Source organism: Pseudophryne corroboree, chromosome 11 (assembly GCF_028390025.1).
Source record: "Pseudophryne corroboree isolate aPseCor3 chromosome 11, aPseCor3.hap2, whole genome shotgun sequence".
NCBI lineage: Eukaryota > Metazoa > Chordata > Amphibia > Anura > Myobatrachidae > Pseudophryne > Pseudophryne corroboree.
The window spans coordinates 93556955-93578049 of NC_086454.1; the positions used below are offsets into that span (position 1 = coordinate 93556955).

Sequence of the window (21095 nt, forward strand, 5' to 3'; positions counted from 1 at the left end):
TAACAACATCACTCTGTGTGGGTTCTACAGCCTGTGGTGAAATGGCTTCAGCATAGTGTATGGTGCCGTACTTACCTGTAGATACGACCTCACCTATCCCTCCGCTAGGGGCCCTTGTTACTAATCTCGTGGGTGGAGCTGTGCCTACTGTGGTCTCTGCTATGGTGGCTGCTAGAGAGAGCGCTGAAATTGTTGCCGATTCGTCTTCTTGATCACACTCCTGAGGAAAGTTCAAAACAGGGTACAACTTGCACGGGTTAATACTTGCATTGGTTAATTGGTTAACATTATCTTTAACATTTACACAGTTGCTAAGTGTTTGTGTGTTACACCTTAGTGCGTCATTCTCCGCAACCAATTTCTCTCCTGATATGTATGGTGGCGGTGGGGCCGTGGCTATCAGTTTTCTGATTGAGCCAGATCCCGCCGCCTGAGCCAATCCTCTCTGTATGTCACCTTCCTGTTGCCACAACTGCAAATAATCATAATGCTTGATTCGTCTCTTTGCTGATTTAATGAGGCATATCCTTCTCCTTAAATTCGTTAACACTTCTGAGCTGAAGCTACCTACTCTTGGGAATTTCTCCCCGTCATGTACTGTCATTCTCTCCCATTCATCACATAAAGCTTCTGTGTGACTTCCGTATTTCTCACACATTACATACCTTGCCGACCCAATTGGTCGGTTCACTGAATCAACCCGAACCGAGGTTGATCGCCCCCTACCTGAACAAGTGGCCCCCATAGTTCGAAGGTGTTGCTTTATTCAACCAACCCTTACGCAAACCAAATGTCCAAAATAGGCTGACGGTGGCGGTTTACCGAGTACCCCACTCACTCGCCCACGCCGACCAATACGACCTGATCACACCGATATGGTGCTGGCGTACTCGACCTAGGGCCCCTGCGACCTGAACCTCTATTTACTGGAACCTGTGAGGGTGATCCGAAGAACACTTACTCTTTCCAGTAACTATTGGTTGCTGGATAGTTCCTGAGTGAGCAGCGAACTTCCCTTAAAATAAAAAAAATTACACAAATCACGTTAGAATGTACAAATAGCGTTTATGACCTTCGTACACAAATAGTACCGGTCAGGTTTACTAATGTACACAATTACGTGCGGTACAATCGTTCAGCACATAAGCAACTAATCTTATGTACGGAGCGACCAGTGGAATCGAAAATTGCGGCTGCAAATTCCTTCAGCAAGAGCTTGTATGGCCTATATGGGTGTTGCACCAACCCTTTCTTGGTGTTGTGCCTGTGGACTGTATAGCGGACTTCCTTGTCTGCTGTACCTGAACCTGCTGGTCTGCTATGACCTCCTGGTCTGTTACAGTATGACCTCCTGGTCTGCTACACTCTAATGCTCAAATTGTATGTTTTAACCAGGGATGCCTCCCTAGCCACCATGTACGTCACTTACACGCATGTACCTCACGAGAACTCGACTTTTCTTGTGGTTCAACCTGTAAAATTGTATACACCACACTCACTCACCACATGTACACTTTTGTTTCTATTTCTATTTCTGCGCAGAAATTTCTCTTTAGACCAGATGTGTTACAAATTAGGAGAAGGATCTATTAATTTAAATTTCGAATTTAAAATAAATTTGTGCGATTTATCGCCTGGCGTTATTTACCGCGTGGCGCTACTTATCGCGTTGAGAGGAGAGAAAAAAAATTGTGATTTGAGTTACGTGGGCGTACCCGTACGCTCCGTTGCGTAATATACGCTGCGTGCGTCGGCCCTTGGATTGCGTACGCAAGTCTCAGTCTTTTGTTAGAGACACGTGTACGCAAAGCAAAGATCCACCGTAACACAATTTATACGTTTATCAATGTAGATGATCCTTGATCATCTACCGCACACCACACTGACTTCGCCTTATCTCCCAGGCAAAACTGTGTGTTTGTCTATACTTTAACTATGTTACCTTTACTCTTAAACTATAAAATAGTGACAAATCTTTCTTAGCACGTTTATCAACTATAAAACTGGCAAACAGAAGAGTGATATACGAAAATACACAAATGAAAAAGAAATGCAGATATATATGTGCGTGCGTGTGTACGCAAGACAGAAAAAATAAGAATTTACTTACCGATAATTCTATTTCTCGTAGTCCGTAGTGGATGCTGGGCACTCCGTAAGGACCATGGGGAATAGCGGCTCCGCAGGAGACAGGGCACATCTAAAGAAAGCTTTAGGATCACCTGGTGTGCACTGGCTCCTCCCCCTATGACCCTCCTCCAAGCCTCAGTTAGGATACTGTGCCCGGACGAGCGTACACAATAAGGAAGGATTTTGAATCCCGGGTAAGACTCATACCAGCCACACCAATCACACTGTACAACTTGTGATCTGAACCCAGTTAACAGCATGATAATAGAGAAGCCTCTCGAAAAGATGGCTCACTACAACAATAACCCGAATTTTTTGGTAACAATAATTATGTACCAGTATTGCAGACAATCCGCACTTGGGATGGGCGCCCAGCATCCACTACGGACTACGAGAAATAGAATTATCGGTAAGTAAATTCTTATTTTCTCTGACGTCCTAGTGGATGCTGGGAACTCCGTAAGGACCATGGGGATTATACCAAAGCTCCCAAACGGGCGGGAGAGTGCGGATGACTCTGCAGCCCCCAATGAGAGAACTCCCGGTCCTCCTCAGCCAGGGTATCAAATTTGTAGAATTTTACAAACGTATTTGCTCCTGACCAAGTAACTGCTCGGCAAAGTTGTAAAGCCGAGACCCCTCGGGCAGCTGCCCAAGATGAGCCCCCCTTCCTTGTGGAGTGGGCATTTACAGATTTTTGGCTGTGGCAGGCCTGCCACAGAATGTGCAAGCTGAATTGTACTACAAATCCAACGAGCAATAGTCTGCTTAGAAGCAGGAGCACCCAGCTAGTTGGGTGCATAGAGGATAAACAGCGAGTCAGATTTCCTGACTCCAGCCGTCCTGGAAACATATATTTTCCGGGTCCTGACAACGTCTAGCAACTTGGAGTCCTCCAAGTCCCTAGTAACCGCAGGCACCACAATAGGTTTGGTTCAGGTGAACGCTGAAACCACCTTAGGGAGAAACTGAGGACGAGTCCTCAATTCCGCCCTGTCCGAATGGAAAATCAGATAAGGGCTTTTACAGGATAAAGCCACCAATTCTGACACGCGCCTGGCCCAGGCCAGAGCCAACAGCATGACCACTTTTTCTGTGAGATATTTTAACTCCACAGATTTAAGTGTGTCAAACCAATGTGACTTTTGGAACCCAAAAACCACCTGGAGATCCCAAAAGTGCCACTAAAGGCACAAAAGGAGGCTGTATATGCAGTACCCCTTTAACAAATGTCTGAACTTCAGGGACTGAAGCTAGTTCTTTTTTGGAAGAAAATTGACAGAGCCGAAATTTGAACCTTAATGGACCCCAATTTCAGGCCCATAGATACTCCTGTTTGCAGGAAATGTAGGAATCGACCCAGTTGAATTTTCTCCGTCGAGCCTTACTGGCCTCGCACCACGCAACATATTTTCGCCAAATGCGGTGATAATGTTTTGCGGTTACATCCTTCCTGGCTTTGATCAGGATAGGGATGACTTCATCCGGAATGCCTTTTTCCTTCAGGATCCGGCGTTCAACCGCCATGCCGTCAACGCAGCCGCGGTAAGTCTTGGAACAGACAAGGTCCTTGCTGGAGCAGGTCCCTTCTTAGAGGTAGAGGCTACGGATCCTCCGTGAGCATCTCTTGAAGTTCCGGTTACCAATTCCTTCTTGGCCAATCCGGAGCCACTAATATAGTGCTTACTCCTCTCCATCTTATCAATCTCAGTACCTTGGGTATGAGAGGCAGAGGAGGGAACCCATACACTGATTGGTACACCCACGGTGTTACCAGAGCATCTACAGCTATTGCCTGAGGGTCCCTTGACGTGGCGCAATACCTGTCGAGTTTTTCCCAACGGTTTATAATCATGTGGAAGACTTCTGGGTGAAGTCCTTACTCTCCCGGGTGGAGGTCGTGCTGAGGAAAACTGCTTCCCAGTTGTCCACTCCCGGAATGAAAACTGCTGACAGTGCTATCACATGGTTTTTCGCCCCGCGAAGAATCCTTGCAGCTTCTGCCATTGCCCTCCTGCTTCTTGTGGCACCCTGTCTGTTTACGTGGGTGACTGCCGTAATGTTGTCCGACTGGATCAACACCGGCTGACCTTGAAGCAGAGGTCTTGCTAAGCTTAGAGCATTGTAAATGGCCCTTAGCTTCAGGACATTTATGTGAAGTGATGTCTCCAGGCTTGACCATAAGCCCTGGATATTCCTTCCCTGTGTGACTGCTCCCCAGCCTCGCAGGCTGGCATCCGTGGCCACCAGGACCCAGTCCCGCATGCCGAATCTGCGGCCCTCTAGAAGATGAGCACTCTGCAACCACCACAGGAGGGATACCCTTGTCCCTGGTGACAGGGTTATCCGCTGAAGCATCTGAAGATGCGACCCGGACCATTTGTCCAGTAGGTTCCACTGGAAAGTCTTGCGTGGAATCTGCCGAATGGGATTGCTTCGTAGGAAGCCACCATTTTTACCCAGAACCCTTGTGCATTGATGCACTGAGACTTGGTTCGGTTTTAGGAGGTTCCTGACTAGCTCGGATAACTCCCTGGCTTTCTCCTCCGGGAGAAACACCTTCTTTCTGGACTGTGTCCAGGATCATCCCTAGGAACAGAAGACAAGTCGTCGGAACCAGCTGCGATTTTGGAATATTGAGAATCCAATCGTGCTGCCGCAACACTACCTGAGGTAGTGCTACACCGATCTCCAACTGTTCCCTGGATCTCACCCTTATCAGGGAATCGTCCAAGTAAAGGATAACTAAAATTCCCTTCCTTCGAAGGAATATCATCATTACGGTCATTACTTCAGTAAAGACCCGGGGTGCCGTGGACCATCCCTACGGCAGCGTCTGAACTGATAGTGACAGTTCTGTACCATAACCTGAGATACCCTTGGTGAGAAGGGTAAATTTTGACATGAAGGTAAGCATCCTTGATGTCCCGAGACATCATGTAGTCCCCTTCTTCCAGGTTTGCAATCACTGCTCTGAGTGACTCAATTTTGAATTTGAACCTCTGTATGTAAGTGTTCAAAGATTTTAGATTTTAAAATCGGTCTCACCGAGCCGTCTGGCTTCGGTACCACAATAGTGTGGAATAATACCCCGTTCCCTGTTGCAGGAGGGGTACCTTAATTATCACCTGCTGGGAATACAGCTTGTGAATGGCTTCCAAAACTGCCTCCCTGTCAGCGGGAGACGTCGGTAAAACAGACTTTTGGAAACGGCGAGGGGAATACGTCTCGAATTCCAATTTGTACCCCTGAAATATTACCTGAAGGATCCAGGGGTCTACTTGCGAGTGAGCCCACTGCGCACTGAAATTCATTGAGAACGGGCCCCCACCGTGCCTGAACTTGTAAAGCCCTAGCGTCATACTGAGAGCTTGGCAGAGGCGGAAAAGGGTTTCTGTTCCTGGGAACTGGCTGATCTCTGCAGCCATTTTCCTCTCCCTCTGTCACGAGCAGAAAAGAGGAACCCTTTTGTCCGCTTGCCAACCAGGACTGCGCCTGATAATACGGCGTCTTATTTTGAGAGGCAACCTGGGGTACATCCCCTTTTTTTTTTTTTTTTTTTTTTTTTAAGGCAATACTTCCAAATGCCGTTTGGAATCCGCATCACCTGACCACTTTACTGGTATAATTGGACAACGCACTTATACTTGATGCCAGTCGGCAAATATTCCGCTGTGCATCATGCATATATAGAAATGCATCTTTTAATTGCTCTATAGGCAATAATATACTGTCCTTATCTAGGATATCAAATTTCCAGTCAGGGAATCCGACCACGCCAACCCAGCACTGCACATCCAGGCTGAGGCGATTGCTGGTCGCAGTATAACACCAGTATGTGTGTAAATACATTTTAGGATACCCTCCTGCTTTCTATCAGCAGGATCCCTAAGGGCGGCCATCTCCAGAGAGGGTAGAGCCCTTGTTCTTACAAGCGTGTGAGCGCCTTATCCCCCCTAGGGGGTGTTTCCCAACGCACCCTAACCTCTGGCGGGAAAAGGTATACTGCCAATAACTTTTTAGAAATTATCAATTGTTATCGGGGGGAAACCCACGCATCATCACACACCTCATTTTATTTCTCAGATTCAGGAAAACTACAGGAAGTTTTTCCTCACCAAACATAATACCCCTTTTTTTGGTGGTATTTATATTATCAGAAGAGTGTAAACTTTTTCCATTGCCTCAATCATGCAATGTGTGGCCCTATTGGAAATCACGGTTGTCTCTTCACCGTCGACACAGGAGTCAGTATCCGTGTCGGCGTCTGTATCTGAGGTAACGGGCGCTTTAGAGCCCCTGTATGAGACGTCTGGACATGCACAAGCTGAGTAGCCAGCTGTCTCATGTCAACCACTGTCTTTTATACAAAGCTGACACTGTCACGCAATTTCAACAGTACATCCACTCAGGTGTCGACCCCCCAGGGGGTGACAACACTATTACAGACACTCTACTCCGTCTCCTCATCATTTTTCTCCTCATACATGTCGACACAAACGTACCGACACACAGCACACACACAGGGAATGCTCTGATAGAGGACAGGACCCCACTAGCCCTTTGGGGAGACAGAGGGAGAGTTTGCCAGCACACACCAGAGCGCTATATATATACAGGGATAACCTTATATAAGTGTTTTGTCACGATCCGGGTATCTGGACGCCATTACTTACCCTTCAGATGCCTCCTAAGGCGGGCTCAGCGTTCCAGGACCGGATTCCGCTGTTCCTGAGTTTCCACATGCAGAGTGGTCTTTTCATCAGCCGCGGCCTCCGCTGTGCCCGCGTGGTTAAATGTGCATCTATCAGCCTGGCGTCTCCTGTCTCCGGTGGCCGGCGCCGCCATTACTGTTTCCCAGACCACATGGATTACAAACCAAACTTCCCTCCAAGTGTCTGCATGGGCGCAGCCATCTTGGATTCTGTCATCTGATCATTTCCACCAATCTGCTGTCTGTGTTGTTGATTTGCATAATTGCCTAGCCAACCCCTTCCTTGCTGCAGGTATAAGTAAGCTGTACCTGAGCAAGGAAGACGTCAGTGCTTTGGTTGTCAAACCTAGTTCCTGTTTGTCTCTCTTCTATGATTGTCTTCCAGGTTCCAGCTCCTGTCTCAAGACTTCCACCATAGAGACCCGCACCAGCATTCCACCTGCGGTGTAGCCTGACTCTCCAATCCATTGTGGATTCATCTGTTTCCAGCTACAACACTACCTGCTTCCAGCCTCAGCTTCCAGCAGAGTACAGCTTCCCTTAAAGGGCCGGTGTCCTTTCTACACTTTACCACTCTCCACCGGAATTATTATTTCTCCGCTCTCAAGTTCTACATTTCAGTTCACATTTCATCGCTCCCAAAGTTCATTTATTATTTAACTGGTTCCAGCCAGTATCCACTCCGTGCTAACAACAGTCTGGTTCCAGCCAGTATCCACAGCAGCTGTTTTACCTTCAGCAACCCAGCTCTTCCTGGAACACCAGCTGGTACAATCCTGGGTTATCTCCATTGCTACAGCCGGGCCTGGTAAGGACTTTCCATCTAGAAGATCATAAGAACTATCTCACACTACCAGTGCCCTGTGGTTCCTGCCATGCTGTAGTACTCAGGAACTGTATTTATTCTTTGCTGACTTTTACGTTTTCTTTTATTGCTGCTGTGATGCGGAGTTGTCATAATAAACATCATTGACTTTTATCTAAGTTGTCGTGGTCACGCCTTCGGGCAGTTATTATTCATGTTACTTACATGTCCAGGGGTCTGATACAACCTCCCAGGTTCCGGTACATCTCAGCCCCTACAACTGAGGCTGCCTCCCGTCAGCTCAGGCCCTCAGTTGTGACAGTAAGCACTGACCTAATGAATCCAGCCGGAGACCAGGATCAAGCGGCCAGGCCGATGCAAGAACTGGCAGCCCGACTAGAACATCAGGAGGCTGCACAGGGCCACATCATCCGCTGTCTCCAGGATCTCTCTACTCGGCTGGATGGGATTCAGACAACTCTCCGTGGATCAGGCGCGTCTGGTGCGTCAACCACAGTGACTCCAGCTATAACCCCACCCACCTTACCCATTTCTGCTCCACGTCTTCATCTTCCAACGCCAGCAAAATTTGACGGATCTCCAAGATTCTGCAGGGGATTTCTCAACCAGTGTGAGATTCAGTTTGAGCTACAACCTGGCAATTTTCCCAGTGACCGTACAAAAATTGCCTACATTATTTCTCTTCTCAGTGGCTCAGCCCTTGATTGGGCATCACCGTTATGGGAGAGGTCCGACACCCTGCTATCTTCTTACACTGCATTTGTGTCAACATTCAGGCGCATCTTCGACGAGCCAGGCCGGGTAACTTCAGCTTCGTCTGAGATTCTCCGTTTACGCCAGGAATCACGTACTGTAGGACAATATCTTATACAGTTCCAGATCCTGGCATCCGAACTGGCATGGAACGACGAGGCCCTGTATGCTGCATTCTGGCATGGTTTATCCGAGCGTATTAAAGATGAGTTAGCTACCAGAGACTTACCCTCCAAGTTAGATGAGCTAATCTCACTTTGTACGAAAGTTGACTTACGTTTCAGAGAGAGAGCAACTGAGCGTGGAAGATCATCTGCTCCAAAATCTTCTACTCCTCCTCCTCGCCAACTGTCACCAACTACAGATGAACCCATGCAAATTGGCCGTTCCCGTTTAACTCCTGCTGAGCGCCGAAGACGTCTCTCCGAGTTTCTCTGTCTGTATTGTGCAGCTCCGTCTCACACCATTAATGCCTGTCCCAAACGTCCGGGAAACTCCAAATCCTAGCTCGCCAAGGAGAGGGCCGGCTAGGAGTAATGATCTCCTCTCCATCTCCTCAAGATTGTAACCTCCCAGTCTCGCTTCAAGTTGCTCAACGTTATCAGAACGTCATTGCCCTCCTGGATTCCGGAGCAGCTGGGAACTTTATTACTGAAGCCTATGTTAAACGGTGGTCCCTACCCACCGAGAGACTTCCTTCGTCCTTTTCCTTAACTGCTGTGGATGGCAGTAAAATTTTTGATACAGTTATTTCTCTAAGGACTCTACCAGTTCGTCTGAGAGTGGGAGTTCTTCATTCCGAACTTATTTCATTTTTAGTGATTCCAAGAGCCACACATCCTGTGGTCCTGGGCCTTCCATGGCTCCGTCTTCACAATCCTACAATTGATTGGACGACTACGCAAATCCTGGCATGGGGTTCCTCCTGTATTAAGACATGTTTGTTTAAAGTGTTGCCTGTCTGTTCTTCCTCCCCCAGGTCGTCTGATGTTCCACCTCCTCCATATCAAGATTTCACGGATGTGTTCAGTAAAGCTTCTGCTGATATCCTTCCTCCTCATAGAGAATGGGACTGCCCGATTGATCTCGTTCCAGGGAAGGTTCCACCTCGAGGCCGAACTTATCCGTTGTCTCTCCCCGAGACACATTCTATGGAGGAATACATTAAAGAGAACCTAGCAAAGGGGTTCATTCGACCTTCTTCTTCTCCAGCCGGCGCAGGCTTCTTTTTTGTAAAGAAGAAAGATGGTGGTCTGCGGCCGTGCATCGACTACAGAGGTTTGAACGACATTACCATCAAGAACCGCTATCCTTTACCCCTGATTACTGAGCTCTTTGACAGAGTTAGCGGAGCTACCATCTTTACAAAGCTGGACCTGAGAGGTGCATACAATCTCATCCGGATCCGTGAGGGTGACGAGTGGAAGACCGCATTTAACACCCGTGACGGACATTATGAGTACCTCGTCATGCCCTTCGGATTGAGCAATGCTCCAGCTGTCTTCCAGCATTTCGTCAATGAGATCTTCAGAGACATTCTATACCGTCATGTCGTGGTCTATCTAGATGATATCCTCATTTTTGCCAACGATTTAGAGGAACATCGTTTCTGGGTAAAGGAGGTTCTGTCCCGTCTCCGTGTCAATCATCTCTACTGCAAATTAGAGAAATGCGTCTTTGAAGTCAAGTCCATTCCGTTTCTAGGGTACATTGTGTCCGGTTCCGGACTAGAGATGGATCCTGAGAAACTACAAGCAATCCAGAATTGGCCGGTGCCCTTAACCCTCAAAGGGGTCCAGAGGTTCTTAGGGTTCGCCAATTATTACCGAAAGTTTATACGAGACTTTTCCACCATTGTGGCGCCTATTACTGCTTTCACCAAGAAGGGTGCTAACCCGTCCAAGTGGTCTGAAGAAGCCATGCAAGCTTTTCATCTTTTAAAACAGAGGTTCATCTCTGCACCTGTCCTGAAACAGCCTGACATCGACTCTCCTTTCATCTTAGAGGTGGATGCCTCCTCCGTTGGAGTAGGAGCGGTGTTATCTCAGAGGGCTAAAGATGGTCATTTACATCCTTGCAGTTTCTTCTCACGGAAGTTCTCCCCAGCGGAGCGCAACTATGCCATTGGCGACCAGGAGTTGCTAGCCATCAAGCTCGCTCTAGAGGAGTGGAGATATCTGTTGGAGGGAGCTTCTCATTCAATCACCATCCTTACAGACCACAAGAACCTTCTATATCTAAAAGGCGCACAATGTCTCAACCCTCGTCAGGCCAGATGGGCACTTTTCTTTTCCAGGTTCGACTTTAAACTCCAGTTCTGTCCGGGCTCTCAGAATCGCAAGGCCGATGCCATTTCCCGCTCATGGGAGCAAGAAAATGAGTCAGAGTCTTCAGACAAGCATCCTATTATAAATCCGTTGGCATTCTCCACGGTAGGGATGGACTCTACGCCCCCATCAGGGAAAAGTTTTGTGAAGCCGACACTAAGGAAGAAGCTCATGCATTGGGCCCATGCTTCCCGTTTTGCCGGACATACAGGTATCCAAAAAACCCTGGAGTTTATCTCTAGGTCCTATTGGTGGCCAACTCTGAAAAAGGACGTTTTGGAGTTTATTGCATCTTGCCCAAAGTGTGCTCAACATAAAGTATCCCGCCAGTCGCCTGCGGGGCAACTGGTTCCACTATCTGTTCCCCGTCGACCATGGACCCATTTGTCGATGGATTTTATTACAGATTTGCCCATGTGCAACAAGTTCAATACCATCTGGGTGGTAGTTGACCGGTTCACCAAGATGGCACACTTCATTCCTCTCACCGGTCTTCCGTCAGCTTCCAAGTTGGCTCAAGTATTCATACAAGAGATCTTCCGACTCCACGGTCTTCCAGAAGAAATTATCTCAGATCGAGGAGTTCAATTCACAGCCAAATTCTGGCGAAGTTTATGTCAAGTCCTCCAAGTCAAGTTAAAGTTTTCCACGGCTTACCATCCTCAGACCAATGGTCAAACTGAGAGGGTGAATCAGGACTTGGAGGCCTTCCTCCGCATCTATGTGTCCTCCTCTCAAGATGACTGGGTTCAATTACTTCCCTGGGCCGAGTTCTGTCATAACAACCAGTATCATTCTTCATCTTCCTCAACACCATTCTTCACCAACTTTGGATTCCACCCTGAGTTCCAACCGCTTCCAGCAACTTCTGTTCCCGCAGTGGATATCACCTTGCATCAGTTTGCCAATATCTGGAAGAGCGTACGATCAGCTCTGCTCAAGGCATCGTTCAGGTACAAGAAGTTTGCGGATAAGAAGCGTCGAGCAGTTCCTGCTCTCAAGGTGGGTGATCGGGTATGGTTATCCACGAAGAATTTGAGGTTAAGAGTTCCCAGTATGAAGTTTGCACCTCGCTACATCGGTCCTTTTAAAATTGATCAAGTCATCAATCCTGTTGCTTACAGACTCCAGTTACCTCCCTTCTTAAAAATACCCAGGACGTTCCATGTTTCCCTGTTGAAACCGCTAATCTTGAATCGGTTTCATTCCTCACTTCCACCAACTCCGAAAGTCCAAACTCAACGAGGCGTTGAGTATGAAGTGGCCAAGATCCTGGACTCACGTCACCGTTACGGTCAACTTCAGTATCTCATTGACTGGAAGGGCTATGGTCCTGAAGAACGCTCTTGGACCAATGCCTCTGACGTCCATGCTCCTGCCTTGGTCCGAAATTTCCACGCAAAGTTTCCTTTAAAGCCTAAGAAGTGTCCTGGGGCCACTCCTAAAGGGGGGGGTGCTGTCACGATCCGGGTATCTGGACGCCATTACTTACCCTTCAGATGCCTCCTAAGGCGGGCTCAGCGTTCCAGGACCGGATTCCGCTGTTCCTGAGTTTCCACATGCAGAGTGGTCTTTTCATCAGCCGCGGCCTCCGCTGTGCCCGCGTGGTTAAATGTGCATCTATCAGCCTGGCGTCTCCTGTCTCCGGTGGCCGGCGCCGCCATTACTGTTTCCCAGACCACATGGATTACAAACCAAACTTCCCTCCAAGTGTCTGCATGGGCGCAGCCATCTTGGATTCTGTCATCTGATCATTTCCACCAATCTGCTGTCTGTGTTGTTGATTTGCATAATTGCCTAGCCAACCCCTTCCTTGCTGCAGGTATAAGTAAGCTGTACCTGAGCAAGGAAGACGTCAGTGCTTTGGTTGTCAAACCTAGTTCCTGTTTGTCTCTCTTCTATGATTGTCTTCCAGGTTCCAGCTCCTGTCTCAAGACTTCCACCATAGAGACCCGCACCAGCATTCCACCTGCAGTGTAGCCTGACTCTCCAATCCATTGTGGATTCATCTGTTTCCAGCTACAACACTACCTGCTTCCAGCCTCAGCTTCCAGCAGAGTACAGCTTCCCTTAAAGGGCCGGTGTCCTTTCTACACTTTACCACTCTCCACCGGAATTATTATTTCTCCGCTCTCAAGTTCTACATTTCAGTTCACATTTCATCGCTCCCAAAGTTCATTTATTATTTAACTGGTTCCAGCCAGTATCCACTCCGTGCTAACAACAGTCTGGTTCCAGCCAGTATCCACAGCAGCTGTTTTACCTTCAGCAACCCAGCTCTTCCTGGAACACCAGCTGGTACAATCCTGGGTTATCTCCATTGCTACAGCCGGGCCTGGTAAGGACTTTCCATCTAGAAGATCATAAGAACTATCTCACACTACCAGTGCCCTGTGGTTCCTGCCATGCTGTAGTACTCAGGAACTGTATTTATTCTTTGCTGACTTTTACGTTTTCTTTTATTGCTGCTGTGATGCGGAGTTGTCATAATAAACATCATTGACTTTTATCTAAGTTGTCGTGGTCACGCCTTCGGGCAGTTATTATTCATGTTACTTACATGTCCAGGGGTCTGATACAACCTCCCAGGTTCCGGTACATCTCAGCCCCTACAACTGAGGCTGCCTCCCGTCAGCTCAGGCCCTCAGTTGTGACATGTTTTTCCCTTTATAGCTGCTGTATTGTTTATACTGCGCCTAATTTGTGCCCCCTCTCTTTTTTAACCCCTTTCTGTAGTGTAGTGACTGCAGGGGAGAGCCAGGGAGCTTCCCTCCAACTGAGCTGTGAGGGAAAATGGCGCCAGTGTGCTGAGGAGATAAGGACGCCGAGAAAGGGGCGGAGCCTATCATCCGTTTTCTTGTATGTTTTGGCAGGGGTTAAATGCATCCATATAGCCCAGGAGTTATATGTGATGCATTTATTTTAGCCATAAAAGGTTTTCTATCGATTTATTGCGTCTCAGGGCGCTGCCCCCCCAGCGCCCTGCACCCTCAGTGACCGGAGTGTGAAGTGTGCCGAGAGCAATGGCGCACAGCTGCGGTGCTGTGCGCCTACCTTTATCTGAAGACAGGAAAGTCTTCTGCCGCCGATTTTTCCGGACCTCTTCGCTCTTCTGGCTCTGTAAGGGGGCCGGCGGCGCGGCTCCGGTGACCCATCCAGGCTGAACCTGTGATCGTCCCTCTGGAGCTAATGTCCAGTAGCCTAAGAAGCCCAATCCACTCTGCACGCAGGTGAGTTCGCTTCTTCTCCCCTTAGTCCCTCGATGCAGTGAGCCTGTTGCCAGCAGGTCTCACTGAAAATAATAAACCTAAACTAAAACTTTCACAAAGAGCTCAGGAGAGCCCCTAGTGTGCACCCTTCTCGTCGGACACAGAAAATCTAACTGAGGCTTGGAGGAGGGTCATAGGGGGAGGAGCCAGTGCACACCAGGAGCCGCTATTCCCCATGGTCCTTACGGAGTTCCCAGCATCCACTAGGACGTCAGAGAAAAATAAACAGTTTTAAAAAAACACTATTGTTTTGTTCTTACCTCCGGTTCCCGGATTCCTTCAGCACCCTTTACTAAGAGAAGCAGACGCTTATCCAAACAGCACTACGAGGAATATGATCTCCCGCCCTTTGCTGCTGGATAATGTCTGCTGAAATTTCCTAGTGTAGATATGTGAAGGACAGGACGAGCCCGCAATTGATAAAGCTAAATATTTATCGTATATAATACCCTTTATGAGGTCTAAGAACACTGTACGCTAACTACGTATGAAGTACCGCAAGGGTACGCACGTTGCGTAACGATCGCTTAGCCGTGGTCGAGACGCTCAAGCGTTACGTTCGCTCACGGCCAAGAGATCACTGGCAGGCACGCTATTGGCTGCCGACTACCGTAATGATTCGCTATAGCGATGCGACCGCTCGAGACCACGAAGAGATCACCAGCGGCGCATACGCTCACAATGTAAAACCTTTATATCTAAACCATAAACAGTGTATTATGCAGTAAACCCTTTGTGTAGTGATATGGTGTAAATGCAACACAGTATAACCTTACTAGCTTAAAAGCAGTTTGAGCGTCACCGACGCTCTGAGAATACTTAACTCTATAAGAAATACACAGATACCTGGGCTTAGGGTCCAACGCCTAATATATATATATTTTGAATGATATACTTGCAAAAGAATTAATACAAATACAAATCATACACTACAATATAACATAGACTAACTAACCAGGTAACTACACAGTAAATACAATACAATTAAGTTTAAGAGAAAAATGAGAGAAAGAGAAGAGAGAGAAAGATATGGCCCATAATAACAAGAGAGAAACAGTATGATTACGGAGAAAAACTTACGCACAAAGGAAACGATCGCATGCGCCTCTGGACATCCAGCTCCCGATTTTCAGCAATGATAACCGTTGAAGAGTGAGAGCTGGATGTGATCGGCCTTTCTATTTATGCCCCACACACAATGCAATTCAATGGTCCCTACAATCTCATTGTTCATTGGACACAGGAATTCGGCTTCGCATTATAACAAAAGGTCATAGGTTGATTCATACAGGTGGGCTGTGACTATTTCCAACAGCTCAGGTGGGAGGGAAACTGGGTTTCCCGCCGCATGGGTAATAAAGTGCAAATAAAGTAAATGTTCATAAACTTCTTATGTCCATAACTATTCGCACGAGCGATTGATCTGCTTCAAACCAACACCGGAATATTTCTAATTAAATATTCTTCCGATGGATACTAAACACCACTGTATTACTCCTGTCTGACCCTTCGTATCAAACAAAGAGGGATTTCTCTGTTCATGAACATTCTATATTAACCAAACTTTCAGAATCTATCAAAGGGACCATGATCTACAAAATACATTATATAGTGAAAATATGTAATGATTGAGTCGCACGCTACGATCGCATAAACTCTACCGTAAATACGCATACCGTGCGCCTGCGGGTGCCCGCGACTATGAGTATGCGCACGTACGGGAGAGCGTACGCATGTGCAGCACGGACCAGTATGAGGTGCAAATATGGTAGTGTGCATAGAGATATTTTTCTGACTTTGACAGTGTATTGGATGGTTGTCTCTGCCATAAAAATAATGACACTAGAAACAATATACATAGTAATTAATACATGTCCACTAATGAATACAAACGTATTATCTGGACAAACATCGGTCCAAGTTAGTTTTGATGTTCTGTGGTCTACTGTATTTTGCAATGGAATCTGACCAGCAAATGTAGTTGCAGCGGTCTTTCGGGGTCATTCCGAGTTAATCGTAGCTGTGCTAGCTACGATCAGGCACTCAGACATGCGGGGGGCCGCCCGGCATGTCATTGCCGCCCCCTCCCCCCCTCCCACAGAAGTGCAAAAGCATTGCGCATTTCAGGAGCACCTCCCAGCCAGCGCAGCTCCTGCAGCTGGCCGGGAGAACCTCTTTGCTGCCCGGATCGCAGCAGCTGCGTGTGACGTCACGCAGCCGCCGCGGCCCGCCCCCCCAATGGTCCGGCCATGCCTGCGTTGGCCGGACCGCGCCCCCTAAACAGCGGCTTAACACCGCCGTCTAGCTTCCTCCCGCCCAACGACCACCTCTGCCTGTCAATTGGCCATCCGGCATGCGCTGGTGCGTGCGCAATTCTGACCCGATCGCACCGGTGCGAACAAATGCAGTGTACGATCGGGTCGAAATGACCCCCTTTATGTAAGTACTTAAATAGCATTGTGTTAAACAATCGCTTCTAATTATGACAACCAATGTCATCACTCGCCCACTGTAGGGAGATGAAAGGCACCAGCCACTATCACATGCAGCCTTGGTTCCCTATCGTCCAAACTGTGCCAGGTTGTGGGTAAAACACAATAGCAACCTTGAATGTGAGCCACCTCCTTGTTCATATTTACCAATGAGACTGATCTTTTCAGTAGTGACTTCACATTCTGTCGGCCAGCGTGGAGGTCTCAGGAGGTTGCTTTGTAAGGATGTGGAAAACAAATCTCTGGGTTCGCTGAGACGTGGGATGATCTGACCCTTTTGGTTATCAAACACAACCTGCCTGGTTTTAAACACAGCGCTCTCCTGCAACAGCGAGTCTAATGGAAGGGAAGAAATAGACGTGTTATTTCACATGAGATCACTAGCAGATGTATGAGGGATGCTTTGCTAAGAACCACCACACAGGTGGGTCAGTTCTGGACACTGATCTGCGTCCCTATTGCTGACCTGAAGCCGAGAGCTGCCAGGAGCTGTGTCACATTGCAGCTCAAAGCTCAGGATTCAGGAGGACTCATCCATGTCCTCTTCTCTTCATTAGAGCTAATGGAATTTCTATTTGGCTCTATTCGAAGAGGACTGGTTGGATTTAAGGCCTCCTGCATGGTGAGGGGCAGCACAATCCTTCTCACAGTATCAGATATTGAGGGGGCTCTCAAACGAGGCCGCCCATCCATTAGCTACATGATGGAAATAACTTTAGAGAAGGTTTTGGACAAAACTAGATGATACCTTTAATTACTCGATAGGCGTATCCAGTAGCGGATCTTGCCAGCACGGGCAAGCAGGACTTTTGCCCGGGGCGCCGCCTTCCGGAGGGCGCCGCACCAGGGCAAGATCCGCTGCTGCTGTGTGCCCCCCGCTGCCCGCCTGCTGCCGCTGGCCGCTGTCCCCCCGCTGCCGCTGTGAAGGGAAACTAGACGCGTACGCCCTGGGCGTATCTATGGCCCAGATTTATCAAGACTTGGAGAGTGATAAATAGCATGGTGATAAAGTGCCAGTCAATAAGCTCCTAGCTGCCATGTTACAGGCTATGTTTGAAAATGACAGCTAGGAGCTGATCGGTTGGTACTTTATCACGGTGCTATTTATCACTCTCCAAGGCTTGATAAATCTGGCCATTAATATCACGTACAAATAGAAAGTTTTGCTACTCATAGCAACAGGAATTAAAGTAATATAGCTTGGAGTTTAAATAATGTAGTAACATAACCATAATATACATTACAAACGCCATATAAGAGGGCTTATAGCAACACAGCAGGCCTACACAACTTTACTCCATGACACATACAAATGAGCTTCTTCTGGTCATCCGCAGAGGACAGTCGGTCTGAATTGCTCTCAGAATCTACATGTCCCCGTCTCCTGTTCCGTCGGGCTGCTTGCAGCAAAATGTCTTCTTCATTTGCTTTATTTTCTAAAGTAATAAAACATATATCCCATTATCATTCCACATATATCTTATTTTAATACAGTCTCTTTATGCTTCTGAATTATTATTCTTATTATTATTATTACTAGGGGGTTCATCGAGCCCTACGGGCGCTCTTCACACCGTCGTAAGGAGCTACGCCCCCTTAACCCTTGTACACCCTTGTGGAGTGCGGAATTTTTATTATATGGGAGTATTACCTCCAATCATAATTGTGTGAGTGGTTAAATATTGCACGGACAAAGGGCGTGCAATGGTTAAGGGGTCGAAACCCCTTGCAATGGGGTGAACAGCGCATGCAGGGCCTGATGAATCACCTAGTAGGTGCTGTGGTTGGGGAAGTGGCGGGTGCGGGGAAGACGCGGATGGTATCTGGTGGTGCCGCAGGTGGGGGTCCGGAGCCACCACGGGTGGGGGAGGAGCAGTTGCGGGGGTGCCCCGGGTGGTGAAGGGGCGAATGCGGTGGTGCGTCGGGAGGGGCGGGAGCGGAGTTGCTGCGGGTGGGGGAGGTAGTCCAGAGCCACCGTGGGTGCTGGAGGGGGTGTGTGGGGGTGCCGCGGAAGTACTGTGAGTGAGGGAGGGGCGGGTAATGCTTCTCCTGCTTTTACTGCTGGAAGCAGCTAGGCTGCTGTCCTCCCTTTGGCAGTGGCTCTCCCGGAGACTCGCACAGCAGGCAGTAACTATTGTTAGCTTCAGTGTCCCAACGCGCTGCATTACAGGGAAGAAGCTGCACTCAATAAACTACAGCTCCCAGCAGCCCTAAGGGCCGGAATGCTCATGCGCTAAGGGCTGCTGGGAGCTGTAGTTTATTTAGTGTGTCTACTTCCCTGTAATGCTGCGCATTGGGACACTGGTGCTGAATCAATGTGAAAGGTGAGAGTGCTGTGCAGTGTCAGTGTCAGTGACACTGCACACTGCACACAGGCCCGGCTCTAGCCGCTCAGCAAAGGGATGCAGTGCAGGGAGGCACCAGGAAGGAGAGACGTTCTCCCTGCTCTGCATCCCTGTGCGTTTCATCCTATTGTGTGGACTTCATCAAGGGGATACTTCCCCTTGATGAAGTCCACACAATAGGACGAAACACGTTGGACAGGGACCTGCTACTTACCCTTTGGACTCCCCATATGTGGACAGATAAGCTGTTTTAATTATTCAATCCTGTACGTGTGCTACCTGCATTTATGGACAGATGAATTGCCTATTTGTGTTAATTGTCTTGTACGTTTGTTATCTTTAAGCGTGGCAGGACTGTGCCCATTAAATTTTTTGTTATTACGCTTGCTTAATATTAATTGGAATGAGCCACATTCCTAGCATTTAAGCTGTTGTGAAAATACTGTCTTTTATAGCTTTTATCTTCTATTTTTAAGAATCATCAGTTTCGCTCACTCAATATTTTGGAATGAGCCACATTCCTGATTTTTGAAACCACTGTGAAAAATATTGTTTTTCAAAACAGTACACACTATGTTGCTTTTATCTTCTCTTTACATGTTCGGCTTCTAAGTGTCATCAGCCTGAAAACTTTTGGAGCTAAGTTGCTATTTATTTTAATAACTGCACCTGAACGCACAGGTTTTATTCACCGACACTATTAGGCACTTTTATTTACTCCATTTGTCCATATATATATATATATATGTCTGTTGTGGGTTTATGTGTGACTGCGGCATAAATGTGTGTAAGTGTCACTGGTACAGTAGGCGTTACGTGTCTAAGCGGCACTGGTACAGGGGGGCATCACATGTGTAAGCTGCACTGGTACAGGGGGCGTTACGTGTGTAAGCTGCACTGGTACAGGGGGCGTTACGTGTGTAAGCGTCACTACTACAGGGGGTGTTTCTTCTGTAAGTGTCACTGGTACAGGGGGGCGTTACATGTGTAAGCATCACTGGTACAGGGGGCGTTACGTGTGTAAGCATCACTGGTACAGGGGGCGTTACGTGTGTAAGCGTCACTGGTACAGGGGGCGTTACATGTGTAAGCGTCACTGCTACAGGGGGTGTTACTTGTGTATGATCACTGGTACAGGGGGCGTTACATGTGTAAGTGTCTCTACTACAGGGGGTATTATGTGCGCTGTGCCTTTGTAATGCAAGGGTGCAAATTTATAGTTTGCAGGGGGCGCCGAACACCCTAGCACCGGCCCAGACTGCACTGCACAGCACTGTCACTTTTTACATTGATTCAACGTCCTGACATTACCCTCCGCGATATCACCCACTCTATCCGTTACATTAGCCATCTCGGGGCTTCCAGGCTGGTAGCCCAGGTGCTGTGTTGCGGAGTCAGGGCCTCTGGGGATCTGGGCGTGGCTGTGGCGGGGAGGCACTTCTGTGACATCACGCGCAGAGGAGGCTCCGGGGCTCAGAGAGTATGCGGCACTGGGAGGGCTGTGAAAACCTTCTGCTGCGCCGCTTTCATACACATCTATGCCGGTGGCCGCAGCAGCTTTTGTTCCACCCGCAACACGGCTAGGGAGTGGGGATTGTTGATGGCGGAGGGGGCAAGCAGACTGGCAGCAGGACATAGCATGCTGCAGTAAAAGGATGTTTTCCCCCCTATGTACAGCGCAGAGACTTGCTGCAGATGCAGTGGCATACCCTCCAGCTGCACCTTTTTGGCAGGTACAGGACCTTTTTTTTATGGTCTGTACCGATTTTTGGCTCTCCAAGCTTCCATTGAAAGTATAGGAAGGGGGCGTGGTCACGCGTCTGTACCCGTGGCCACGCCCGCTTTCGAATTTGAATAAAAAAATATTTTTATAAATCTGTTTTATTGAGATTTTGCAGATTAACAAAGTAATAAGGCATCAGGTGTAAAAGGTACAACAGGTATGTAAGGCAGGTGACCTGTGGATGAAATGAGTAGCAAGAACAGTAGTGACCAGCAATAAGATTGCATACAGTGTAGAAGCAGTTAAGACAGGCCACAAGTCAAAATAACAGAGACAAACGAACGGTCATATTTTAAGACTCCGAGGGTGAGGCCTTCCATAGATGCCTTGAAAAAACAAATAATGCATTTCAATATAATAATAAACCTGTTAAATCAATTAAACTAAACTAAACTAAACTAAACTAAACCTGGGGGAGGGACACACATAAGGGGTAGAAAGGGGAGGGGAGGGTGG

The 21095-nt window shown here is 48.0% G+C and overlaps 1 protein-coding gene across 3 annotated transcripts in view; it reads right to left on the reverse strand.

Annotated features, from left to right (window-relative positions):
* Positions 1–21095, reverse strand: part of AGBL2 (AGBL carboxypeptidase 2) — a 226613-nt gene that overhangs the window by 133034 nt on the left and 72484 nt on the right. For all 3 annotated transcript variants that reach the window (XM_063944554.1, XM_063944555.1, XM_063944553.1), the window contains exons 4-5: positions 17822–17947; positions 16659–16847 (exon numbers count right to left, since the gene is read on the reverse strand). In XM_063944554.1, coding sequence (XP_063800624.1) covers positions 16659–16847; positions 17822–17947 — 315 coding nt within the window. The remainder of the gene's footprint in view (positions 1–16658; positions 16848–17821; positions 17948–21095) is intronic.